The sequence below is a fragment of the Musca vetustissima genome, unplaced genomic scaffold (assembly GCF_032173495.1).
Source record: "Musca vetustissima isolate MV318-11 ecotype Yass unplaced genomic scaffold, APGP_CSIRO_Mvet_v1 utg28112, whole genome shotgun sequence".
Lineage (NCBI taxonomy): Eukaryota > Metazoa > Arthropoda > Insecta > Diptera > Muscidae > Musca > Musca vetustissima.
Genome location: NW_026879323.1, coordinates 112,137 through 140,037, shown reverse-complemented (window position 1 = coordinate 140,037; position 27,901 = coordinate 112,137). Strand labels below are relative to the sequence as shown.

Here is a 27,901-nt window from a genome sequence, read left to right as displayed (position 1 = left end):
CCTTCTCTTCTTTTAGAGCGCTCAACCAACTAAACCTCAACATTGTTCGTCGTGTTTAACGAAGTGCGGTTAGCTTACATACGATTCTGACAAAAAAAAATTCTTACGGAAGACAACATTTAATTCACATCAAGAGTGTAAAACTTCTTGTGCGTACAAACAAGGCGATCGATCAGTTGATCGTTTTGCAAGCGAGCCAATAAAACTCCATTGAAAACCATAAATTAAACGAAAAGAACTGTAAATCGTTGTGTCTTTGTAATGTCTGTTAACTGGTTTAAATTGTGTCATTTTGAGGCTAAGAAGCAGACATCTGTTCAACATAAATTATTGAAAATCATTATCAAATTGAACATTACAATGTTTTGAAGAGACTTTGTGGAGAATTATTTTCACCAAAGAAATAAAATAAAACTGTTCTCAAAGAAGACAACAACAAATACAACATTTTACTAAATTGAAAATTTAGTAAAATCGAAAAAAAAAACACCAACAAAATTACAACAAAACGCTAGTGTGTAAAAAATACTTTTCTTGCTCAAAAAAATATAGAACGCTTTTGTGAAATATAACAAAATAATTACCCAGCTGTGTGATCCTATTTGGATTGACTTTTTTATTACAATTCCTTCGAAAATTCCCCAACAATTTCGAGGCTTTACAATTGCTACTAAAACGTTGTCATTGTGAGACACGCCGCAGCCGCCATTAAACGCAAGGAGAACAAAATCGCCAAAATTCCGCCCTCATTGAAAATAAACTTTTCCAAAACGGATACCCTCAGAGGACGACATATGTCAGTGCAAAACTATTTATTGTTGATATTCAATCAGAACGCCAACGCTCTGTCGAGGTCACCGCATAATTTAGAATTACTGAACTCTTTTATAACGTAACAGTGAAAGTTTTCTAAGGAAACTAACAACAACATCGCCGAAAAAAAAGAAAGAACACGCGACAAGGTTGTCGCCAGCCTCCATCACGCACCCCCAGCCTTTGCCCAAACAGCAGTAGCAATTTATCAAAATATCACCAATATCAGATACTACCACCCTGCCACATCAACGTCAAAAATTCTATACCAAAAGAAAACGAAAGAGGAGACGACGAGATAGTACAACCAACAACAAAATATTGAGGCTGAATTGAAGTAAATAAAAGTGAATTGTAATCACATTACAAGAGAGAGTGAAAGAAAGAAAACGTCAAAGTTACCCAACAAAAATTATTTAACTGGATATTTAGAAAAAAAAATTGACAAGTATCATCCATCGATTGCCACAAAATTAAAGAAAACTAATTTAAATAGAAAAGAGTGTTCAAGTGTCGAAACCCAAACTCAAATCTCAATTACAAAAAGTTTTTGTAAAAATTTTCCATCATTCATAATCAACGAAGAAAACGACGAAGAAAGAAAATTAAAGTAAGTACATGGGAATACTAGAAAATAGTGTAACAAATTTGTTGTTAGACACAAAAGTATTTGGAAAAATCCTAAAATGTATTCTTACACTTCTTAAAAAAATTTCGAAATTGTTTAAAATATTGTTTTCAGAACGACATTACACACATACATTTGTTAAAATGCAATGGTTTAAGATAATCGATATCCATAAAATACAATAATATGTCTGTTCCCGAATCTGCAGAATGTCCATCATGTCAATACGATAATTGGTTTGCCTTTGTAAAATTAGTAGATTCTTGAAGTATAGATACACAATTTTTAAAAAGTTTATTGATATTTTAAGAAAATAAAAAAAAAAAAATAAAGATTTGATAGATTTTTTTTAATGTACAAATTTCAAGTTGAACAATTTAAACATTGACAGAACGTATTTTTTTTTTTTTTTCTTTTGTTGAAAATAAAAACAAAACATTCAGAAAAAATGAAATTTCGAATGAGAACATAAAATATTTGGATTAATTTACTAAATTTTCAATTTTGTTTGGCGGTTTGTATTATTCGCTTGAAGATATGGATTCGACGTATTTGGGTAATACGGCCGTACACAACATTTTTTCAAAAGTGGGGAAGTTGAATTTTTCTGTACGCCCCGTCGGATTATAGGTAACGTTGTAACAGCCTTACCTAAAATTCAACCATCTCGTTCGACGTTTTTCACCCCATGAATGAATGTTACCGAAATACGTTGAACGTACAAAATTTCAAGTTGAACAATTTCAACTTTGACAGAACGTATTTTTAATTTTTTTTTTGTTGAAAACAAAAATAAAACTTTGTGGACATTTGAAATTTCGAATGGAAACTAAAAATACGTGGATTAATTAAATACGTTTTCAATTTTGTTTGGCGGTTTGTATTATTCGCTTGAAGATATGGATTGGACGTATTTGGGTAATACGGCCGTACACAACATTTTGCCATAGTGGGGAAGTTCAATATTTTTGTACGCCCCTTCGGATTTTAGGTAACGTTGTAACAGAATTTTCTATAGAATTTGTAACAGAATTTGATAAAAAAAATTACAGCGTTCCATTATAATTCGATTAAATACTTTAATTTTTTTCAAATAAAATTCAGATCAATTTAGGTTTATTCATAAGGTTAACAGGGAGGCGAATTCATGCCTTAGGCGAATTCATGCCAACTTTTGTAAACAACTCTGCAGAGTACTTTAGAGAGAGAGAGAGGGGGGTATGAAAAGTTATAAATTTTATAAAATTCAAAAGAGAATTGTAAAGATCAGCATCGGAGTGGCTTGAAAAAGTTGCACGTGTAAGCGTCTGAGGCAAACATTTTCTTCTATGTTTGTATAATGTTAGAATAAACGATGATATCTTCAACACCATTGTATCTCGAAAGCAAATCCTTGAATACATAAATGTCCTTCCAAAAGAACCCATTGTGGTCGTTCATATTTGTGTAAGGGTTTCTGTTTTCTGGTTAAAATTTCAATCGATTTATTTTTTGGTTTCTAATATTTTCTATATATTGTGAAATAAGATTGAAAATCGTGTCACGAGGTTCGCTATTTTTAGTTGGATTTTTTTTTTGTTTCGTCTTTGGTGTCTTGCAGACAATCATAAATTATATGGCATGACGTGATATACATACATATATTTGTTAACATAATGATTTAAAAACGGAATGATGTTCAACCAAGAAATTCCGACATATGAACAATGAAATAAGCTATATACATACATATATTTCGTTTATATGGATTAAAAAGTTCATTCAAATATACATAATTAATGTACATATGTATGAATTTCACCATTTAATTTGAACCCTTTTTGTGTCGCTTGGCCTTTGTTGTAAAATATTCCGTCTCGTCTCGTTCGTGCTATCGTCGTCTGATGCAATCTTATTTAAATATTTCTATTCTATTATAATGATTGGTCAGTTTGGTTTATAATTATATTATATATTTTAAATACACTGAAGTATAAAATCAATCAATCAATAGTTTTTAAGAAAATTGTTCGAGAATTGAATTTAGGTTTCAGTAGTGTATTCCTATTAAAGTTCCGCAACGAACTAGTTCAAAAAACTATTCAATTCAAATTGAATGATCGGTAATAGTTCCAGTTCTTTTGTTCATCTTGTTCGTATTGTGTGAAGGAGAGAGAACATAGTCCATTTGAATTCGTTTTCATCAATTTTGTCTTCTAGATCTTTGCATAACTTATCAGGGCTTTTCCAATTTTTAATATAACAATTAGTTTATTTCCATTTCAACAAAAAGATCGATCTGTGCCAGTTTCGTTTTTTTTTTTTGTTCATCTAGTTATTTTTCATCCAATCGTTCATCTAGAACTTGGGAATAATTATGAGCGTTTTTCTAACTACTATCAACAGTAGTTCCGGTTCTTTTGTTCATCTAGTTCCTTCTTCAGCGGCAATTCATTTTTCCTTCTCCTTCGATTAATACGTTTTCATTCAATCGTTTATCCAGAACTCCGAATACATTATCAGGGTTTTTTCTTACTGTCATATATCAATTAATTTATTTTCTTTTCTTCATAACAACGATCGGTCGGCAATAGTGCCGCTTTTTTGTTCAACTGGTTCATTTTCTGCGTCCATCTAAATCTTCGAATAAATTATAAGGGTGTTTTTTACTACAATTGTATCACAATTAATTTATTTTCAACATAGTTCCGCTATGTTTGTTCAGCTAGTTCCTATTTCTTTGCCACTAGTTCAATTTGTCTCTTCTTCACTTTATACGTTTTCATACAATTGTTATTCTACAACTTCGAATACATTACTTGGGTTCTTCTAACTTCTATCATATATCAATTAATATTATTTTCATTTCTTCAAAAGGATCGATCGGTAATAGTTCCGGTTCTTTTGTTCTTCTAGTTCATTTACCTCTCCGTCATCTAATTTATTTTCATCCAATCGTACAAAACTAGAACTTGGGATGTGTTTCTATCTACAATCATACCGGTAATAGTTCCGGTTCATTCGTTCATTTTTTTTCGGTAATTATTTTTTATGCCCTCGTTCACCTAATTTGTTGTCATACAATCGTTCATCTAGATCAGCGCTTTTCCAAATTTAAAGAATTCTAATTATTTTATTTTTGCTTCCTCAAAAATATCGATCGATAATATTTTGGGTAATTTCGTTCAACTAGTTCCTTTTTCTTTGCCAGCAGTTCGTTTGATTCTGCTCCGTTTTCATCCAATCGTCCATCTAGGTTTTCCGATAAATTATCAGAGTTTTTTTTTCTAACTGCTCATATATCAATTAATTTATTTTCAATTCATCAAAAAGAACAATGGGTAAAATAGTTTCGGTTCAATAGTTTCAATTTTCTGTAGTAGTTCATGTATGCTCCCCTCCACCTAACGCATTTTCATTCGAACATAATCATCTAGATCTAACTACCATCAGATATCAAATAATATTTTTTTTTTCAAATTTTCTTTTATTGAAAATTTCGACAAATTATGCTTTACACTGTATGATTATGACCTGTATTATAGTTGCTGCTTTGTCATTGGTGAATCAAGGGAAAAGTTTTTTGCGATTATGTAGTTTTTTTTTTTGTTTGTTTGCTCTTCGGTGTAGTGGTGGCGTATCGTGCGGTGTGAGAGCATGGAATCACCACTTACACACACAAGAAATAGCAACGAATTTCATGAATGAACCTCGTTCCCATGCTCCCATCATAGATAGTAGATACCTGGCGTAATTGGTGGATCGGACAATACGTCAGCACTGAAATTAGTATAAGGTGACTTACTATAAAAGATAAACCCCCTTACCCCCTGCGAACAGCTATCCGCATTTGTTTGCTCTATCACACTAGAGATTCTAGCAGATAGAAAGAGGGCTCGACAGTCATACTATTGAGGTATGCACGTATTTGTGGACTCGTATGTTGGCTGATACACACAACTCATTCATTCAAACATGTGTGTGATTATCGATCGTATCATCAATTCTTTCGCTGCTTGGTGTCTTTGTTGCTTTTGCTATTCTTTGCCGGGCTATTAAAGATAAATTATTGATGCGATATTGGTGAACTAGTTTGCCATAGCTGGCGGTTACATCAATGAATGCTTAACTCTGGCGATCAGACAGAGATTTGTTGGTCGCTCGATCGCTTCCAACGAAGTAAAGGGGAGGCGATTCAATACCGGAAATTATAATTCATTCATCATTGTGTTACTAAGACAGCTATGAATAATTCTTACGTCCAATTTTTTCTTTGTATTTCGTTTTTTTGAACGTCTGGGATTTTGTGTTTCTGTTGGGATTCTTGCTGTGAATTGTTTCAAGAAATTTAGTGTTTGTTGCCAAGAACATTGTCATGATGGACATGATACCACATAGAAAATCGCAAAGCGAAATCTCACTACTATGTCTGATTGATAAATTTTGTGGTTTTTTATTTTATTTTATTCTATTTTTTTGGTTGTCAAATAACGAGGAAAGCTAAATACATATGAAACGCCATGCTATTTCACTTCAGAACTTGCCTTTATATAGGCAAAAAATCGAAAAAAGTCGTGAGTGTGTTTCATTTAGTCAAGTTGGCAACGTCACGCCGTATTGTTGATAAGGCAGCCATGTTCGCTAATTTAAAGGTAATAATTTCGATTTTTTTGTTGCAAAAATACAAGATAGAAAATGAAAATGTCAAGACCCTAGGCAATTATGATGCAGTAGCAGCAAGTGCTTATCTCTTATATATACATACCCATAACAAGGTTGATTGACCTTCAGTATATACATACATTGTCATGGACAAGATAATAATTTTTTTTATTTCCTTTCCATCTCTTTGCAGAAAATGAACTTACTACATCTTACGATACTGGCCCTGGTGGTCCTGTTGAGCAACAGCAGATGCGGCTCAGAGGCACGTGCCATTGACGATGTGGACAATTCCATTGAGACGGGTGTTGAGAAGTCATCGAAACAGCCATCACCACGCACCAGATTCGGTCAGGATTGGATTAAATTCACCAAAACTCCACCAGTCAAGATAATGCAGAATCCTGGCACACCCGTTGAGATTGTATGCGAAGTAATGGGCTCTCAAATACCCACCATACAATGGGTTGTCGGTCATGTGCCCCTATCAGAGGTGAGTTCGATAATAATAAAAATTCCTGTGTGCCGCTGAGTCATGGTCGACCCCTATGATTTCACCCCAACCCAATGAGGCATTCACAAAAAAAAAAAAACTAGAAACTTATCTCTAGAAAATACCTGATAGTTCATTTGAGGTTGTTATCAATTGGGTTGGAAGAAAGAATTTGAACGGCAACACTAAGTAGTAGTTCCTAAACGGAACAAATTATTCTAGATAACAAAGGAATTTTTTGTATTTTATGTGACATTTATTGATGACTTATTAGATTTATGACGGTGTGTTGAGGTTTCCTGTCAAAGGTAGTGTGAGGAATTCAAAAGAGAAACAACAAATGAGAATAAAAATAAATAAATAGTTGACAATTAAATAATCACATGAAGTGAGCTACCAGCTAAAAAAAGTGCATAGCCTTATCTCAAGAAAAAATATTAAAAAAATCAAGAAAGGTTCATAATCGGAATTTTATAGAAGGTCTTCTTTCTAGAGTAGTTCGAAAGAATGTCTTAATATAATAGACGAATTTCATGTGTACTTCTGCCCAAAACAGATTTATACCCATAAAAGAAATACGTCATATTTTATGTGAATATGGTGCATAAACTGTTTGTAATGTACTGATTAATGCATTTTATGAACGATATTCATAAAACTAAAAAAACTGATTATTTGTGACATATAATGAAAAAAACCGGTTTATTAAACGAACTGTTTTGGAAAGTAAATGAAAAACTAGAAAAAAGAATAGGAAAATAGTTTAAAAACTAAAAATATTTCATATATTTCGGCATTTTATGAAAACAATACATACCGGTTAAAGAGAGAATAAAAATAATACTTGAACTACGTTAAATGGGAACAAATTGTGATGAAATAAGAAAATACAAAATAGTTTTAAAAATAAATAAAAGTTTCTGCATTTTATGATCACAATACATAAAACAACAATCGTTGGATTGTTTTTGTAGATAATGAAAAAAACATTCAGAATATGGAATGAGGGTATAATAGATTGTGAAATAAGCATAAATAATCATAAAATAGGGCAATGAAAATAAATAAGAAAAATTATTCATATTTTTCTGTATTTTATGAACACAATTCATAAAACAATAAATAAATAAAATAAAAATTGTGATAAAATAAAAAATTATTAAAGAATAGTTTTAATATTAATAATAGTTTTTTCTGCACTTTATGAACATAATACATAAAACAATAACTACTGTTTTGTTTTTGAGATTTGGAAAGAGAGTAAAATATTGGCAATCTCTTTTAAGCGTAAATATTAATAAAATAGGGCATAATAGGAGAATAATTTGAAAACTAAACATAACTCAGATATTTCTGAATTTTATGAACACAAATCATAAAAAGAAAAAAATATATGGCGAATTCTCAGTTACTTTGAGAGAGAGAGAGAGAGAGAGAGAGAGAAAATACCCAAACAAAGAAGAGTTTTTTTGTTAGAAAAAAAATGAATTATGATTACCAAATTAACTTATGAATACCAAATTAAATTTAGTTTTCAAAAAAATTGTATAAAGTTTAGACATCTATAGAAGCTAAATTTTATATTCCCTAGTAATAATTTGTTTTCATGATTTTCTTCCATCTCCTTTCAGATCGATAGCATTGAATCGAATGTCATCTCAGAATCCAGTGCTAGTGCCATTGTTAAAGTGCGCTCCGTTCATGTCGTCGATCATATGTTAAGCGAGCCACGCATCTATACCTGTGTTGGACGTACCGGATCCAAAACGATTTTCGCTTCGACCACTGTCTATCCTCAACCGGAATTAAAAGACTTACTCCAGTTACGTGAAAAACAATTTATGGGCCCAACACGCCCACGAATTGTCTACAGCGAAAGAATGCATTTGGATTTGGTTGGTTCGAATATTGTTCTGCCATGTAAGGTGCATGCCCGCCCTCGCGCCGAAGTATTCTGGATGAATGAAGAGGGTAATCTAATTGAACAGAATCAACGTTTCAAATTATTGCCATCCGGTGATCTCTTGATATCGGACATTAAATGGGAAGATATGGGTGCCTACAAGTGTATAGCACGTAATGCCATGGGCAAAGATACGGCCGATGCGTTTATCTATCCAGTACAGGTAAGGGATATTTTTTAAAATTAAATTTTAAAATTTTACTTTGTTTATATTTTTATTTATTATATTTATTTACATTTTAAACAAATAATCATTAAAACTATTTTTTTATTTTTTTACAGAGAGATTCGGAAAATTAATTAACCTGACCTCGGCCATAATCGAAGACCATCGCATCAATCCCCCCAACTATCAAATGAAATTTAATGGAAATGATTTGGAGAAACCTTTGAACTCTTTATTATATATAGGCTGCTTATAGAAATTTGTATGCTGAATAATGAATAAGAAGACGAAGACGATGACAAACAATAAAAATAAGAAGAAGAATAAAAGGTTCCTCTATAGACATTTTGTAATGTTAATGGACCAAACTAAAGCCACTATCCTTTATCTATAAACTATTATTATTATTATTAGGAAAAAGAAAAACAACAACAATATTATGTAATTGTTAATTGTAAAACAAGAACAAGAATGGAATATACCCAACAAATTCTAGGCAGATGCAGGAAATCTTCTAGAATATCAAACAGAAAAAAATAAAAATAACAAAATTAAAGAAAAAAGAAAATATATATTTATAATAATGTTAAACCAAATATCATTGAAAAAAGAATATGTTTAAACTTTTCAAAGGGTTCATTGTTAAGAAGCTATAAAATATAAATGTTTTTTTATAGGATAACAGTTGAAAAGCTTAAATGGCCAATATATCTTCGTTTAAGTTTTGGAGTGTATTGTATTTTAAGAAGAAATATAATTTTCCTTTTTTCTCTATTTTCTTTTTTCATACACGTATCGAATTAAATTACAGTTCTACAAAAACCACAACAACAATAGTTATTTATTTATGTACTTAATTTATTTTTATATTAAAAACAATCAATGAGAACTTTTTTTAATTATTTTTTTTTTTCTCTCCATTACTACTACTACACAAACAACAACAACTACCGCTATTATTACTATCATTTAGGAATTTTGTTATTTTATAATTATAATTTTAATTATATATATTTAATTTAATTTTATTGATGCATTTGTGAACTTATATCACCACCACCTCATTAATAAATAATAATAATAATACTAACTAATACAAACATTTAAATATTTAAATTATACATAACTTGTCTTATTATATTATGTATGTCATAGGAAAACAACAAAAACATATTCAGTCAGTTAGTAAATCGATCAGTCAGTCATAGCCACTTACATACCGATTTTTGTTTATTTTTCTTTAGTTTATATCTACAGAAACATTTGAAGTAATTTAAGATTTATTTTTGTATTAAACAAAAAAATATTTGTATTTGCTCATAAGAAAATAGTTAGGTTATCCGTTAATCTGAATTGTTTTTTTTTTAGTGTGCCGTACGTATTATGGTATAGGTTCATGTTTTATATTTTTTTCTTTTGCATGAACTGATGCGTTTATAGTTTTATTTTTTGTTTGGCTTCTTAAACCAAATGCCTAGATTCAATATAACAAATTCTAGCTGTAATCGTTCATGTGTAATAATTAAAAAATAAAAATAAAAATAAAAAACTATATGCAAAAAAATGATGTTGGAAAATAAAATCAAAGTTTAAAAATAAACATTTTCAATTGGATAATAAAAACAAATATTTGGTTTTTATTTAAGGGAACCCCACCCATTCTCGATTTTAAATTTTCAAGATTTTCAATGGGCTGGTAAATCAATACCAATGCTTGTTAAGGTTTGTAACTTTGCACATATATATTTGAAGATTTAAAAGAGATGAAAAATAATTTGCAAAAAATGTTTGTTATTGTTTTGTTGTTGTTTTTTGTAATTAAAGAAAAGTCCTTATTTTTGATGGTGGGCATGATAACTCCTCACTGGAACATCGGAATCCGAAAATTCCAACGGTGTTAGAAAGAGTACATGTCTGGCTCTCGAATGAACTAGGATTATTGACTTCGCTCTAAAATTAACAAAATGGCGGACCTTTGAAAAAATATTTTTGAAAAATCGTCGATTTTTGACCAAACACCAAGTTAAGAAATAAGGAAGATCTTTACCGATTGGCTTTATCCTAGTTCATACGATAGCTATACACTCACAGAAAAACATGTAAAAATTTGGAATCGATTGGGTTATTATTTTTTAACTTAGTTTGTTGTCAAAAATAGGCGATTCCCCTTAAGGAATAAAATTAACTGGAACGATCAGGTGGAAAAGGAAAAAAATCCAGCGACTTCTAAAACCAAGTTGATAAACGCGAAAGTGAGGCTTCATCGGAAGAGGCTTGTCGAACGGCAGACAACTTGTACCAGCATTTATTCCACGTATATATGACGTTATGAATAATCAGTGATTTCAGTTTTTCTGTGAGCTGGACTTTATATGGATGTTTGTGTAGATCTAATTGGGAATTTGCGTAAGACAGTTCTTATTCCTATGAACGACGAGGCGATCTTTTCTACGGAAGAAGTGAAACAATGATGCTCAGGGCTTATAATATTTGTAACCGTTCCCCATTCTCTTCTGAATTCTCTTTTGAATTCCCATGAACGATTTTTGCAAAATTTATAAAAATCGGTTAAGTTTTCGCTGAGTTATTTGCATTTGAATTCAACCATGTTCCGAAATGTACTTACTGTTCGATGCTGGGCTCCTGTTACCTGAAAATGGAAAACCACAGAAAATTTGATTTTTTTAAAACGTCAGGTCAATCAGAGTCTGTATATATATGGTCTGATCTTTATACCCTCAGCCTTATGGCCAATGAGGGTATATACACTTTCCTACGCAAAAATGTGCATCTATGGACCAAATTTGTTTCAGACCATTTTGAAGTGGATTTACAAATGTCCGTGCATCTGTCCGGCCGGATTTCATCCAAAAGTGGTGTCATATGAAATAAATAAATTCAAAAAATTAAATGTTATTGAATATGAAATTAGGTTTTGAAAGGGTTTTGGGGTTTCTACAATGGAGGTATTATTAGCCAGCACTGACAAACACTTGTCGTCAGCGCCATCTGTTGAATGGGAAGATCCAAAAATCGATTATGAAAAATTTAAATCGCATTTGATTTTCCAATAAATTTTGACCTTCTGTAGTTATTTAAATAAAATTGGGGTCATATAAAAGATAAACTTTCACACTTTCTTGTAAAATAACAAATATTTTGGAATATGAAATGTTTTTGGAATATCAAGTTTGTAATAATTTCCCTCAGTGATATTTGTGTTATTTTTTTTTTGCTGGCCGCAGTAAATTTGACTTTTTACTCTTTCATGTGTCACCATATTGATTTTCAACTTTTTCTGACTTCTGTAAAATCGACTAAAAATTTGATTTTTTATATGAATTATTGTGATAAGATAAAGTAAAGTTCCGGAAAGTGTAATTTTTGGGCAATTTGAGCTTTGTGATAAAAAAACGATGTATTTATGAAGAAAATCGAAAGTCGAACTTGAAAAGTCGACTTTACGATTTTCTCATAGATCAAAAGTCGACTTCGACTTTTAGACTTTTCAAGTTTAAGTTTATATTGGAACATCGTTACTTAATCGATTTGAATATTTTTTTAGAGAGAATTCTTTTTGTTCTATTATTTGTGTGCCATACCCCACACAAATAATAGAACACTCAAAAAGCCGACGACTTCACACTTAATGAATTTTGTAGAAAGTGGAAGATTTACCTGAAGGAGTAATAGTCTCCCATAGGAGACTATTTCAAAACATGGATCAATTATATTGAAATATTTCGTGAATTTGTTTTGAACCTACAGAATTTCAAATAGAAAAATAAATTGCAATTCAAAGAATAGGGGTAGGGAAATAACAAAAAATATATTACAGTTTTTAGGAAGGAAGGTACCAATACCAACCAGTAAGGAAAGTAGTAAAGTCGGACGGGGCCGACCAATACCCTTCACCACTATGGGTATATTAAACAGGACTATTAGCATGAAATTGGATGAAATAAAATATGTGATATTTATCTAAATGTGAATCTACCCAGATCTATCCATAAACATGTCATTCGTTTGTTACAATGGGACAAAAGTATGTAAATCGACTTCAAACAAATATCAATAGGTCATACTTAAAATAAGGCGAACATATATATGGAAGCTATATCCAAATATGAACCGATTTTCACGAAACTTGGCAGACATCAAGCTCAATTCAGTACGTTATGCACATTTCGTGCAAATCGAAAGAGGACTTTGGTGAACCATTTACATGAAATCGGACGAAACATTATATGGGAGCTATATCTAAATCTAAACCGATTTTCTCGAAACTTGGCAGACATCACTCTAGGCTGGATTCAGTACGCTATGCCAAATTTCGTTCAAATCGAAATATATATGAGGACTTTGGTGCACCATTTACATTAAATCGGACGAAAATATATATGGGAGCTATATCTAAATCTGGACCGATTTTCACGAAACATGGCGGACATCACTCTACGCTCAATTCAGTACGTTATGCCAAATTTCGTGCAAATCGAAAGATATGTAGGGACTTTGGACGAAAATATATATGGGAGCCAGGGACGTACGCAGGGGGGGAGAAAGCCCCCCCCCCCCCCCCCCCCCCCCCCCGAAATGAATTTTTTTCACAGTAAATTTATGTTTGCAACAGCGAATTTTTTCATTTTGTACTCTGCGAATTGTGTGAATATTTTGAACTTTTATTATTCTTTACATGAATAAGAGATACCAAACATTATTATTGCACTTTCAAAATTTGGCATATCCTTTATTTGCGAGGGATTTTTCTCGGTCACTCACGCGACATGTCTGGATTTGTATTCTTTCTTTGTATTTTTGCCTTTACTTACGTATTTAAGCACACTTAAAGAAACAAATTCTTCGACTTTGGTTTACCTATTTGCGGAAGTGCCCATATATAGTTCTATATTTTCTCTATAAAAGATACGGGCTGACTGACAACAAAATAATAACCGCATCATATATTTGTGACTTAGCATTGTTATTAAAAACTAAAAAAAACAAACACGTCTTGTTATTGTCCTCAAATATGCCAAGTTCATTGTTTGTTTATATTCTAATAAAAAACTACTTAGAGATTGGAAGTATGAAAATAAATCTCGCGTGATTCCTTTGCACACGTGAAGTTAAACAAACAACAGTAATCTTATCAAGTCACGTGATGCGAGATACACTATACGAACCAGGGACGTACGCGAAATGATTTTTTTTCACAGTAAATTTATGTTTGCAACAGCCAATTTTTTCATTTTGTACTACCGGGACCCCACCGAAATGAAATCCTGTGTACGTTGCTGATACGAACAATTCAGTGGCAGAATACCTATAATTTTTCAAGGGGAATTTCCATCCTCTTTATGCGATGTTGTTGAGAGGTAGAATAACTTTTAGCAGAATAACAACTGCAGTCTGCAAAATTTTGAAGACGTATTAATTAACCCTTTGTGACCCGAATTTTTACCCGTACCAATAGAACTATTTTCTGTGCACAGATTTAATGTAACTATCCTAAATATGATATGAGCAAAATTTGACATCGCTATATCCTTGCATTCGGGAGATACAGTACCTTCTTTCCGAAAAATAAAAGTCCAATATCAACAAAATCGACGAAAAAAATAATTTTAATTATTCTTTAGGTTCTTTTTTACAAGACTCAACAACAATTTAGAGGGTACAATTCGTAGATTTCGAATACGAAGCGATTTCAATATTTTGGACTGTAAACATAATTTGGTACTGTACATATTTTTGCACTCATCTATGTATTGAAAAGCGTATAACTTGACCAAAAATTTTATTTTTCTAGACTTTTTCTTTTGATATGTGTCGTCCATAATCAGCTCTTAACATATGTAATCTAAAAATATATATTTACTTGCCGCGTATTAAATATAAGCTCTAGAACATTTTGTTGCCTATGGGCAACATTGGACCATAAAGGGTTAAAGATCGGATGCTTAGCATTGCTGCCCCATCCAAACCTATCGGGCTTGTCTCTTACCTTACTATAACTCGGAAGACCAAATTGTTCCTATCTGAAGCCCCCTGAGATTCTAATAATCAACCTCAGCATCAAGCCAGGAGGATAATAAAAAATAGGAATTGCAGGAGGGAAATGGCAACACTAAATTAACAAAGACCCCAACCGATGCAAAACTCAAAGTGGCATTGTTTCCAGGCAACGCATCACCTAAGAGATTCTAACAAACAACCTCGGTATCAACACAGGAGGATAACAAAAAATAAAAATTGCATGAGGAAAATGGCAATGCTAAATTATCAAGAACCCCAACCGATGCAAAACTCAAAGAAGCGTTGTTTCTAGACAACGACAGATGGTTGCCCCATCATCTAGAACAGCCCACAGCAGACCAGGAAAAAAAACAATGATTTGAAACTGACACAAAGACTAAGATAGCGATGCTTTGTTGAAGCCCTATGTTCCCAAGAGAAGTAGCACGGAATTGAATTATCGATCAAGTAATTATATTTTTAACCTACAAAGACAAATTTGTTCCAATGGTGTCCGAAGCCCGCTATTAACCAATCTCGACATCAACACGGGAGTATAACAAAAAATAGGAATTGCGGGAGGAAAATGGTGATACTAAATTAGCAAGGTCCCCAACCGATGCACAAAACTCAAAGAGCGTTGTTTCTAGGCAACCATAGATGGCAGCCGCATTTCCTAGGACAGCCCACAACAAACCATTCATATACTTAGTTGGAAAAAAAACCTAATAACCTTATGTAGGGGGGTATCTTTGAACACTTTTTTCTTTCAAGCCTCATAAATTTTTTATTTTATAATTTTTGGTTTCTTATAAATTTTAACTAATAGGTACATATGTAACATTTACAATGAATATACATATGACATACTTAAAGCTTGATATAAATATTTTATTGCTGTTTTAAGGGAGGAAATCAAAGTGTTCAAAACTGCCCCCAGGGGGCACCTTTGAACAGGACTTGACATTTTTGAACGGTGCTTATGTTAAACTATAAATGTATTTCATTCAAACATATCAGAAAAGCATTTATTTATTAAAAAATATATACAAAAATTTTCAAAAGTTAAAAAATTCAGATCAAAATTTATTAAAACATAAAATGACATAAAAACAAAAATTAATATGGTGAAAAATACAAATACGAAATTCGTAGTCTTATTATGCCATTTGAAATTTTGAGAAATCGTCGCCAAAAGTTAAAAACTCCGCTTTTGACTCGAATTTAATGGGCATGTTCAAAGGTGCCCCACCCGTGGCATTTAACGGAAATGTATAATAACTTTTTTTGTAATAAATATATATGAAAGAAATTACATTAGTTATGTTTGTTCTTTTTCTGCGTAAAGCCAAAGTGGTTTACGCAGAAAAAGAACAAGATTGCCATATACAAAAGGTGATAGCGGGTCGGAAAAAATTAAACCAAGATTTTATGAGCGCTGTTCAAAGTTGCCCCCTCTCCCCTATATATTTTTAAATATGGCAACAAATCTTTACCAAACAACTATTATTTGATACCTCGCAGTAAAAAATAAAATGAAATGATTTTTTTTTAATCTATATTTTAACAACATTGTTTTTATTTATTATTTTGTATTAATTTTTTTTTTTCATTATAAACTTTAGACAATCTATACAATTGTATTTTGTGGGGGGCTTTTTCACAATTAACGTCAATTATTATTTTTTTAATTCGTTTAAAAACTTTTAAATTGTTTATGGATAATTTTTTATATACTTTTCATTGTTAATATTTTCTACAAATTACGATTTTGTTTTTCTAAAATATCTCTCAAGGTGTAGATGTATTAAGTATTGGAAAAATGTAAAAATAAAATAAATATATATAGTATAGTACAATTGCTATATAATTATGTGTTTCAAATAATTGGGTTGTTAAATTAATTGACAAATGCTTGTGAGGATGTAAAATAATATTGCATTTTTATGTGTAGTAAAATAATATAAATATTTTTTTTAATATAGGGAATATAATAACGTCAAGGAATGTTTTTTTTTTTTAATTTAATAAAATTGGAAAGTTTCAAACAAAAAGTGAAATATACTGGAATAAACTTTCTTTATAGAGAAAGGGAACTGTTTTTTTTTATTTTTTTGAAAATTACATCTGGGGCTAACATGCCTTTATATATTTTCTTGCTATTTGTATAAATAACTACTTTATTGTATTCGAAGGACGGGTTGGATTTGATATCAGTTATACTTTTTTAATATTTTGTATTTTGAAAATATAGTTAGATTAGAAAGAACGTTTAAGAAAGGCATTTAAAATACTGTCATAGTTGTTGTTGCTGTTCTTGTTGCTTAAAGGGACATTTTAAAAGTAATTATTTAGCACAGTGTTTTGATAATTTTCCTCGTTTCTGGGTACTACCCTGTAGGTCAATTTGTTCACAGAAATCTCACTAAGGAAGATCTGAAATAAAGACAGTTTTTGAAACTGAATTGGCAGGAATTTTTTTGCGCAGTGTGTTAAATCGATTTTAAAATGATGGCCACCATAAAAATTACAAAATAAAAGCCGACCATAAAATATAAAATCCGTTCTATTCGATTCTATCTTTTATGGTCGACAATTCTTATGGTGATCATCATTCTAGAATCGATTTGACACTCTATGCATAATTTCGTTTCAATCGGACAGGTGTGTGTCTTTGGTGAAATCGAAATATGGGCTGTTTATTTGATTCTGAACCGATTTAAAGCGAACTTGACACGCAATTTATGTGGAATTAACGTGGAATGGGACAATTTTATGTATAAAAACCATATTTCAATCAGAACCGATTTTTATTTGCAGAAGGACTGGTTTTTTTGGTACAATAAAATATAATCTCTAATAGATATTAAATATTCATAGCTTACAAAAATTACATAGCCAGTCAGACGGACTTGAGAAAATCTACTTAAGAATATCCTCAATAATTCCTAAGGGTCTTTCTGCATTTTACATTCAAATGTAAAAATACTAATTTGTGGTTTTAAAGCACCGTGCCATAATTACTATATACTGACTGTTTCTGTAGATTTTTATCCAACAACTTCGAGTGAATTTCTACTACTATAGAGCAAGTGGTTGCTCTATAGAAATATACATATGTTTGAATGTTTGTGGGGGAGATATCAGAAGGAGTAGATCGTTGGGTCCCATATTTGGACATGATCTAGGTTTGGTAAAAGTATGACGATTTGCAAAGTTTGGATTAAATCGGACCTTCAATACGATTGACATTGAATTATCGTATTTTCAAAATTTTGACACTTTGTGGGGGAGGTACCAAAAAGAGTGGGACGATGGGTTCAATTTTCGGATTTGGTCTAGAATAGGTAAAAATATTACAATGTGTAAAGTTTGGTTCAAATCGGACAATCCATTCCCCTGATATTGGCTTTATAAATATTGAAAATGAAGACCCTTTATGGGAGTGGACCAATGAGTCCCATCTTCAGGCTTAATCACGGCTTGGTAAAATGATTAGTTTGTGCAATGCTTGGTTTAAATCGGATAGTCTGTTCGCATGCTATTAACAATTTTTTTGTTTGGAAGAAATATTCCGATGTACAAAGTTTGGATGAAATCGGTTACTCCCTTCGAGAGTTATCGTGGGCAGTTCAAATCGACTCGACTCCAAATTGTCTGAAACGGATTTGGTCCAAAGAAACTTGGGGTCTAAAACCAATATTTTGATGATGCACATTTTTGCCTCATTAAAGTCATTAGTCATTTTGAAAATAATGGGAAGTCATTATCGTCCATTTTAAAATATTGAGAGCTTTACCGTGATTTCAACAGACAGACAATCGGACATGGCTATTGGATCTCTCGACGGTGAATGTATTTAGGTGTTGCAAATGGAATGATAAATATCCATTCCAACTTATAGTAAAAGAGAAACAATTGAAAATCACTCTGAGAAAGAAAATTTTCAAAACGAACAGAAAATAATTTTTTGTCAAGATTTGTTGTTTGCAGGAGAGCGGAATTTTTAAGAATTTTATGTTTTAAGGAAATATATTTTAGGGGGCATCTATAAGCTTTGTTTTTTTTAAAAAGTATTTTTGAACCCGGATTTTTATACCCTACACACCTTTTTTGTAAGGGTATAAAGTTTGTAACCCAACGAAATGTGCAATCAGAATTAAGTATTTCTGGTTACCATTTTATGATTTTTTTAGTTTTACTTTTTATTTTAAATTCGGGAGAAGATAAAAACTTCGAAAAGGCAAAAAATAGAAAATTGTTGCAGATACGGTAATGAAGGTGATGGAAATTGTTCGTGCATTTTGAAATAAAAAATAAGTAATCTGTTAGAAAAACACTCGAATTTGTTAACATCTAATTTTAGAGCAACAGTCAGTTAATAAATCTTTTTTTGCATAAAAATATTGATTGTAAAAATAAACGCTCTTGGAAAAAATACGAGGACTTGAAATTCCATATGGAATATGTCAGTGCTTGAATGGAAAATTTTCACGCCTTGAAATACTAAAATTACATGTTTAAAAATACTTGTGGAAAATAACAGTGTTTTAAGTGAATAATTTTCACATTTCTAATGATAAAAAAAAAATAAAAAAAGAAAGAAAAACTAAACAAAATCTTAATATGTAGTGACAGAACGAACATTATATGTGGATATAGAGTAGAGTGTTATTTAAGTTATGACAGATACGTTGATAGATTGCTTTCATTCTAATTATAGTTAAGACTATTTAAATACAGAATTAGATCGATGTACACAAATGTCAGATGTACAGACATAGAGAGAGGTTTGAAGTGTGTGTGTGTGTGTGACAAATGTGTCCAAATATTGTCCAGCATCCATCATATATTCTACAAACTTTCATTCATTCATTCATTGAGAACTTAGACATTCAGCACCAGATGTTTTTTGGCACTGTTCAATGGCAAATGGACTGCCACTACGGCCAAACGACCATCACGCAAGGGGGCCAAAATGTGGGTGTTGCCTGGCGTCACCACCACCGTTTGTATGGGTACGTGCAATGGTATATCGAATACCGGCTTCAGTCTGAAATTAAACAAGAAAAGAAAAAGACAATTAATTAGATTTAAATGAACATGAAAATGCACTGATTATCGTTCGAGAAATATATAATTTGTACTAGAGAATAAAAGAGAGATAAGAAGTAAACGTAATTAGGGCGGCATACGCTTTGATGCCTGATAAGAAATCATGGTTGCACTTTAAAGACAACAAAAACACACACTTAAATCACAATTCAAATAATTTTGATAAGTTGTTTAAGACAAAAGTGAAATGTTTGCCATAATCAGTTGACAACAAACTACAGTTGAGTGCCCTTTGTTCTAATCCATTTGTTTCTATGGCAATGTGATGTTATGAACATTCTGCTACAACCGCATAAAGCTTAGATGAGTCGACGCTCATATGCAAATTTTTCAAATGAAATGAATCAATATTAGAAATTAAAAAAATAAAAAAAATTAGGAAGGACCCTTAGTAAAAAGCATTTCAGAGAAGTGTTTTATTTATAAATCTTCTTCAAGTTCTTTAAATCGGATTTGGTCCGATCATTTTCGAAGAGGTACATTTTTGATAGCATCATTAATTTTTAAGGCTTTAAGACATTTAACTAACTTTTTATTGGATTAAAAAATGTGGACACTTTGTGGTGGAGGCAAAGGATGGAGTGGAGCGACGGGTGTCATCTTCAAAATTGGCCTATGTAAGAAAATCATATTACGTTGTGTAAATATTTGATGAAATTGGATATTATGTTCGTTTTTTATGAAATTTCAAAGTTTTCAAAATATTGACTCTTTGTAAGGGAGGTACTAGAAAGAATGGATATATAAGACCCAACATTATGGCATTAGGCATGGTTAAAATATTAAATTGTGCCAAATTTGGTTCAAATCAGATAGTCCGTTCGCAATGATATTAAAAAAATTAAATTTCTGAAAATATTTGACCATTTTGTGGGGGAGGTACAAGAAGGAGTGCACCGATATACGCCATCTTCGAACTTGATTTAATGTTTGAACAAAATATTACGAATTACAAAGTTTGGATGACATCGATAATTGGAGTCCCTTATTGTGTAGGATACTCGTACATCCTTCAGCCATATAGGATATTAAAGTATTAATTATTTCAGGCTATTGTTCCAACTTCAAATAATCCTTCTTTGGTTTTAAAAATTTTCTCGACTGATTTTTGATTTTATGATCTCCAACAAGTTCTGGATTGAATGAAAATCAAGGAATGGGGGCCAAGGCAGAACTTCAATCGAATTGTTGAAGATTAGCGTATGTTTTGACTTTGACAATTTTAGCGTATGTTTTGACATCTCGTCCTCAACTTAAGGCAGAATCAGATCTTTTAATATACCACGCTACATGAAACGACACTTAATTTTATGAATTGGATTCAACCGTTGTACATTTTGGACTGCGATTACGCTTTATGCCATCTAATCCTTCAAATCGAACTCAGATTCGTCAGAATACAGAGCATTCCCCTATTTTTGGACAGTCCAGTGGAGATAAACGTTGGTGAATTCAAGTCTGGCCTTCATATTTTTTAATAAATACTAGATTTTTTGGTGGTCCTTGACTGAATATCCGCCGACTTTTCTGTGTATATTTGTTTCTTTTTGTTGTTGTTATTGTTGACCTGTGACATGTTAATTCTTGTGGATTTTTGTTTCTCTAGCTCTATGTCATGGTTATGGTTTTTATATCCTTCACCACTCTGTGGTACAGGGTATTATGTCTTTGTGCATGTTTTTGTAACAGGCAAAAGGAAACGAGATAGACACATGGTTCCTTTTGAGAATATGCATAGAATCACTTTTTAAGTCGATTTATGCATATCCGTCCGTCCGTCTTTCTGTCCATGTTAAATTGTAAACAAAGTACAGATCGCATTTTTGAAATTTGGCATAGCTCATTTATTTGGCCCAAGGACGAACCCTATTGAAATTGTGAAAAATCGGTTCAGATTTAGATATAGCTCCCATATATATTTTCGTCCGATTTTAGCTAAATAGTGCACCAAAGTCCCCATATATCCTCCGATTTGCACGAAATTTTGCAAAGCGTACTTAATTAAGTCTAGAACGATGTGTGTTAAATTTCGTGAAAATCGGTTCAGATTTACATATACAGGGTTGCCCATATTCGACGGGCCCATGTTTTTTTTTATCAAAGAAAAAAATAAAAATTTGGCGGTTGGCAATGTTAATCATTTAATTTGTTCCAAGTAGATTTTTTTACATCAATTTTTGAATATGATATCTCTCAAATGGCCGCCTCTGGCGTTGATGACCTATTGTGCCCTTTTTGCTGCATTTTCCATCGTTTTTGCCAACATTTCGGCCGGAATAGCGGATATTTCTTCACGAATGTTGTCCTTGAGCTCTTCTACGGTCCTTGGCTTGTTAACGTAAACCGTTGACTTCAAATATCCCCACAAGAAGAAGTCAGGCGGCGTCAAATCGGGCGAACGCGGTGGCCAGTCCAAATCACCACTTTTCGACATCAAACGGCCCGGAAACAAATTCTTCAGAAAATCGATTGTTATGCGACTTGTGTGCGGTGGAGCGCCGTCTTGTTGAAACCAGAACTGCCTCATACGCTTTCGACGAATAATTGACATCACAAAATTGGTTATCATGTTGCGATAACGCTCCTGATTGATGGTAACAGCATGGCCATTTTCATTTTGGAAGAAAAACGGCCCAATGACCATTTTCGCACTAACGCCGCACCAAATTGTGACTTTTTCGTCATGAAGAGGCACTTCTTGAATCTCCTGAGGATTTTCAGTGGCGTAAAAACGGCAATTTTGCTTATTTACGGTCCCATTCAATGTGAAATGGGCTTCATCGGACATGATAATTTTGTTCCAAGATTGCTCGTCATCTTCGGTCATTTCGATGACTCTTTGAGCCCAATCCAATCGACGAGGCTTGTCCGCAGGCAACATTCTTTGCGTCAAATGAATTTTGTACGGGAACAAATGCAATTCGAATAATCGCTGTAAAGTGGACCGAGCCATGCCCAACTGCTGAGAACGGCGTTTTTGGGATGTTCTTGGGGACCTCTCAACACTGGCTCATACGGCAGCGATATTGTCGGCCGATCGCCTTGGTCGACTTTTATATGGCCTCTTCGGATTAGAAAGAGCCTTACCAGTCGAAAATTTTTCGTATAAACGCTTAATGGTGTTCTTAGAAGGCGCACTTCTCACATTTTTTAATGTTTTAAAAGCACGCTGACTTTTCACAATTGACTTCTTCTGTTGAATGTAAATTTATTTACATAATTTTGTCCCATGTAAGAAGAAACTCTATATCTGGCCAAATGTAGTATAGCTTTCAGAATGTTTAATTTCATGTTGATGGTCCTACAAAAATGCTACGTCTGTTAGGATTGAATATACCCAAAGTGGTGAAGGGTATCAATAGTCGGCTTACTGGTTTCCGTTTTTGTTTATTTATATTTTCCAATATTTCGACTCTCTTCGGCAGTCATCTTCAGGTTATGAGAAAAGCAACCGCTCTTTATCACCGTTTAAGCTAAACATGTTTTTTTTCTCTAATTTGCTATTGTAAAATAGCCAAGGGTAAACCTAGTTTATTGTTTTATAAAAGCAATATTATTTTATAATAAATTCAGATATATTATTTTAATAAATAATAAACCTACTGATTTTTAATAAAAAAAATCAAAACTTTTGTTGTTATTGCATCCATGCACTTACCCATGCAAACGACTCAATGTTATATCTCCAGCATCATCAGCTACAACGAGATAATCCGAGGCGGTCGCCAAGCCTGTAACTCTACCGGAAACATATTTGGAACCTAAGCTAGTGCCATTAATGCTATAAACATGAACAGAATGTGAGGCATCATCCAATGCACTAAATGCAATATGACCTAGAAACAAAAAAAAAGTGTAATAAAAAACAATTAATTTGTATTTTCCAAAAAAAGCTATTCGCAGGGTGGAGTTTAATACCGTTTTATTTATTTAATACTTAAATTGAAATTATTGAAGACGTAAACCCATCACTTTATTTGAATTATTTATATTAAATCAAATATGTGCAATGAAAATAATGAATGCCTAAACAATAAAATGTGCAATGCAATTCATATATATTATCTTTATAGAACGGCGCTATGGGAAATTATTGTCCATTCAAACATTGTTTTGTGTGTGTAAATTCTCCATTGTTGTTTAAATTCAAATTTGCAATATTAATTTATTGCCGTCTTATAAAAATTATTATTGCAATAGCACGAGTTGGATTTTTATCACACAGAAAAATTAGTTAACAAATATTTATTATCTCAATATAAAGTTATTAACGTAATTTGTGAAATTTCCACTCAAGATTATTTATTATCAACAAAATATTTGTTGGTGGCAAATTTGTATGTTTTTGTTTTTATTTGTTAGTGTTTCAAAGTCTAATTTGATTTGATTTTTATTTCTTCTTAATCCATCATATTCGTTTCAAATAAATTACTTATTTAATTAATTCGAACAAATCCGCTCAAGATACTGTCCTCCTAATATGACTTCAAAATTTAAACGATTGTTAGAAACAACGAATGCCACAAAAAATTTGTGTCAATCGAACAGTGCTCTCTAAACTGGTGGCCAAAACTAAAGCAACTAAAATTGCAAGGGGTAATAAATGCCGCTTAACTTTTTCAAAAATAAAGATATCGTTGGCTTTTTCAGTTTTAAATCACTTTATGTAGTAATTAATAAGTTATGGTCAAGAAAATGGTGTCTAAGGCTTGGACAAAACTAAGGCAACTCTACAGTCCGAATACATGAGCTATTCGGAGTGTAGAGTTGCCTTAGTTGTATAATTGCTTTGATAGATCATTTTTAAATGGGGCTTTTACAATAGCATGTGTATGTTTTTCAATTTTGATTTACTGTCAAAAAAAATAAAAATTGCAAGAAACAAATATAGTACTTCGATAAAACAGCTAATTACCAGTGATTGTGAAAATAATCACAGAATATGATTTCGAAGAAATATTCCATGAATAAATCAGTAATTTCTAGAATTATTTGTTGATTTTATGCCACTATATCAGTAGAGACAGTTCAGCACGGAGGCAGACTGCAAAAGAACATCAGTTCGTACTGATCCATAAATTGTCATAGCAGTAAAAAGTAATCATTTAAGAGTTCAACGGAATTTGTGAGACGGGTTTCGTTGGATATAACCTCTACACATTTTTCACATGTTATTCATAACATATCAAATGTAATTCGAGAATTCCATTTGTAATTTACAACATATAATTTACAATTCGAGAATTTCATTTGCATTTCATAACAAATCAGTTGTAATTCGAGAATTACATTTGTATTCTATCAATTACAAATACAATTCTCGAATTACAAACATTTTCAAAATTCATAGAATTCCATTTTAAATTTATATACTTCCATTTGAAATTCAAGGGATTGCATTTCAAATTCATAAAAATCCATTTGAAATTAATAAATTTCCATTTAAAATTTAAAGAATTGCATTTGAAATACATAACATATCATTTGTTATTCATGACATTTAACTTAAAATTCAAAAAATATTATTGGTAACACACAAGGAATATGTAGGAACTTGAAATGAATTGTTACGAACTACAACTGAAATTTTATGAATTACAAGTGAAATATTATGAATTTCAAATTAAACTCTTTGAATTTCAAATCACAACTATACGAATTTGAAATATATATGAAATATACGAATTACAAATGAAATTCTTTAAATTTCAAATGGACTATTTTGAATTACATATGAAAAGTTTAAAATTACAAATAAAATGTTATGAATTACAAATTACATTCTCGAATTACAAATGAAATGGTTTGAATTGCAAATTGAGTTTTCGAATTACATATGAAATTCTCGTAATTGAAATGTTTTGATTAACTTCTGAAAAAGGTGTAGAACAGAGCGCGGACGAGCTATGGTAGCAGGCCTACATGCCCGGAAACTACACCTTTTTCACATTTTATTCAAAACATATCAAATGTAATTCGAGAATTCCATTTGTAATTCACAACATATAATTTGCAATTCGAGAATTCCATTTGCAATTCACAACTTATCAGCTGTAATTCGAGAATTTCATTTGTAATTCCTAGAATACCTTTCGAAATTCATAGAATTCCATTTGAAATTCATAAACTTCCATTTTAATTTCCAATTATTTGCGTTTGAAATTCATAAAATTCTACTTGAAATTAATAAAATTCCATTTGAAATTTAAATAATTCCATTTGAAATTCTTAACATTTGATTTGAAATACATAAAATTCCATTTGTTTTTCATAACATTTAATTTTAAATACGAAAAATATTATTGTAACACAAAAGGAATATGTATGAATTTGAAATGAATTGTTATGAATTACAACTGAAATTTTACGAATTACAAGTGAAATGTTATGAATTTCAAATTAGATTCTTTGAATTTCTAATGGATTTCTTTGAATTTCAAATTAAACTCGACGAAATTCAAATTGAAATATTCGAACTATGAATGAAATTTTTTAAATTTCAAATGTAATTTTTGGAATTTCATACGAAAAGTTTAAAATTACAAATGAAATGATGTGAATTACAAATTACATACTCGAATTACAATTGAAATGTTATGAATTGCAAATTGAGTTTTCGAATTACAAATGAAATTCTCGAATTGCAATTTAAATGTTTTCAATAACATTTGAAAAAGGTGTATAAAGACTTTCGCAAAAGGTCATAGAAATTGGAATCCGATTCAGTGGAGAAATATTATGCTCTCGTATGAATTAAAGTTAAACATTAAAGACATGACATAAAAAAAATAATAGTCACAAAGTTTAAAAATTTAATGCTCAAGACACAGTGTTTCAAGGGCACATATGTAGGAGGTATTGGACTGTTTTTATTTTTATTGAGTTTGATATATTTACGAGATTTATGATGGATCGGATTGTTTATACAAATGTGTTGGAAAACGCTGAAGAAAAAATATAGCTTGCTGGGATGTTTCAGCTTGACAATAACCTCCGAACATATACCAAAACATGTCAAAGATTGGATGCGGGAGTCAAAAATCAGGGTTTTATAAACAATGGTCTATCCAAAAGTTGCTTTAGTTTTGTCCAAGTTTTCTTGGAAATGGAAATAAAAACTATTCCATAGAATAGTTTTCATTTCAAAATAAATTTTGCTTTTCTATTTTTTTTGTTTTTTATTGTTTATGAGTAAATTACATATTTATTTCTGAAAAAAAAAACTTTCACTATAACTTTTTTCCAAAAAAAAGCATAAATAAATAAATACAGTTCATTTATTATGTTTCCAATTTCAGTTGCTTTAGTTTTGGCCACCAGTGTAAACCTTTAGTCAAAAGTGAAATTATTTTTTTTGGCGGTAAACTTAATGTTCATGAAGTAAAGGTTTTATATCTTTGTTTGAGGCTATTGTAGGATATTTTATCATACGTTTTAAGTTAAATCGAATGGACTATATTTTTGCAAAACATATCCAGCCTTGTTCGCAAGGGAGATATCTCGCTTATGAAAAATTTTTCTCTTTCACATTCTCGCCATATTCTGAATGAATAGAAAATGCGATATTCGGATTCGAATTTTCGAAGATTCGTGTTGCCATATTGTAATTTAAGTTGTAATGTCTGTTGCTCCACTGTAATTCCCCAAAGACGAGAAATCGAGATTCGTATGTTTTCATCATTCTTTTCCACTTTTCACCCGAACCTTACATCTGCGATCTCTAATAAATATCGAGTAAATTGCACATTATGAAGAACCGTTGGACAATGCTCATCTTCGAAGACCTAGGGATAAGTAAATCGACTTTCGACTAATGGATTAATCGACTTTTTATTTCGAAAAGTCAAAACATCGAAGTTGACTTTTGATTTATGACGAAATCATAAAGTCGACTTTTGATTTTCTTCATAACTACTTTCGAAAAGTCTAAAATAAGACATTTTGGTCAGAGGCAAAAATCAAAAAGATGCAAAAAAAAAAAAATAATAAATAAATAAAAAACTGAAAGCCTTTCACTTTTATAATTTTTCTTCGAAATAGAATGAAAACTAAAAATTTAACATT

The 27,901-nt window shown here is 31.5% G+C and overlaps 3 protein-coding genes across 3 annotated transcripts in view; 2 read left to right on the top strand and 1 right to left on the bottom strand.

Annotated features, from left to right (window-relative positions):
• The first annotated feature begins 686 nt into the window (after positions 1-686).
• LOC133324142 (uncharacterized) lies at positions 687-909 on the top strand. Its single transcript, XM_061533028.1, has one exon. The coding sequence runs from the start codon at positions 795-797 to the stop codon at positions 894-896; it is 102 nt and encodes a 33-aa protein (XP_061389012.1). The 5' UTR covers positions 687-794; the 3' UTR covers positions 897-909.
• A 410-nt stretch (positions 910-1,319) lies between these two features.
• Positions 1,320-8,724, top strand: LOC133324137 (neural/ectodermal development factor IMP-L2). Its single transcript, XM_061533024.1, has 3 exons — positions 1,320-1,423; positions 6,276-6,575; positions 8,207-8,724. The coding sequence occupies exons 2-3, from the start codon at positions 6,279-6,281 to the stop codon at positions 8,717-8,719; spliced, it is 810 nt and encodes a 269-aa protein (XP_061389008.1). The 5' UTR covers positions 1,320-1,423; positions 6,276-6,278; the 3' UTR covers positions 8,720-8,724.
• A 10,876-nt stretch (positions 8,725-19,600) lies between these two features.
• Positions 19,601-27,901, bottom strand: part of LOC133324136 (neurobeachin-like protein 1) — a gene marked incomplete at its 5' end in the record, with an annotated part of 106,503 nt that continues 98,202 nt past the window's right edge. Inside the window, 2 exons of the mRNA XM_061533023.1 lie at positions 19,601-19,775; positions 23,496-23,673. Coding sequence (XP_061389007.1) covers positions 19,610-19,775; positions 23,496-23,673 — 344 coding nt within the window. The remainder of the gene's footprint in view (positions 19,776-23,495; positions 23,674-27,901) is intronic.

Bases quoted from the DNA above. Each gene is read 5' to 3' on its own strand.
- LOC133324137 (XM_061533024.1), top strand. From the start codon at position 6,279: ATGAACTTACTACATCTTACGATACTGGCCCTGGTGGTCCTGTTGAGC. The intron at 6,576-8,206 runs GTGAGTTCGATA...ATCTCCTTTCAG, and splicing joins GTCATGTGCCCCTATCAGAG to ATCGATAGCATTGAATCGAA.
- LOC133324142 (XM_061533028.1), top strand. From the start codon at position 795: ATGTCAGTGCAAAACTATTTATTGTTGATATTCAATCAGAACGCCAAC.